Source organism: Penaeus monodon, chromosome 27 (genome assembly GCF_015228065.2).
Source record: "Penaeus monodon isolate SGIC_2016 chromosome 27, NSTDA_Pmon_1, whole genome shotgun sequence".
Classification (NCBI taxonomy): Eukaryota; Metazoa; Arthropoda; class Malacostraca; order Decapoda; family Penaeidae; genus Penaeus; species Penaeus monodon.
Genome location: NC_051412.1, coordinates 31,488,208 through 31,488,682, shown reverse-complemented (window position 1 = coordinate 31,488,682; position 475 = coordinate 31,488,208). Strand labels below are relative to the sequence as shown.

At 34.9% G+C, this 475-nt stretch overlaps 1 protein-coding gene across 1 annotated transcript in view; it reads right to left on the bottom strand.

Moving 5' to 3' along the window:
* The window catches only part of LOC119590793 (cytosolic 10-formyltetrahydrofolate dehydrogenase-like), a gene marked incomplete in the record, with an annotated part of 14,790 nt that overhangs the window by 11,431 nt on the left and 2,884 nt on the right, over positions 1–475 (bottom strand). The window contains 1 exon segment of the mRNA XM_037939506.1: positions 41–192. Coding sequence (XP_037795434.1) covers positions 41–192 — 152 coding nt within the window.

Genomic DNA, 475 nt, shown 5'->3' with positions numbered 1-475 from the left:
ACCACAGCCCAGATTATCCCCTAAATAACCAACCCCTTACCTCCATCGGAATGAACTGTGAGCAGAAAGGCATCACATTCAGCTCCGGATCGACGGACAAGTACTTCTCGAGCACCTCGGGGAGAGCCACCCCCTTTTTCCTCCAAGACTTAAACTTAAAGACCTCCACCCCATCAGCTGCCGCCATTGTTGCTGTAAGAGAGATCATTTCTGTTAATTCCATACATTAAATCAAGATCCTACGTAATCTTTCTGCTTCATATCTTTTCTGTAAATAGATTTTATTAATAGATATAATCTAGTAATAAAATATTTATAATGACAAAGATGCTTTGTACTACTAGCTACTATCAAAAGAATTTCTATAGCAAGTTGTCAACTCATTTATGACTTGAAATATTTACCTAATTAAGTATAAATTATTTAAACAAATAAAGCAAAATTTAAAAGTTATCTTTCTATTTCAGATATTGCT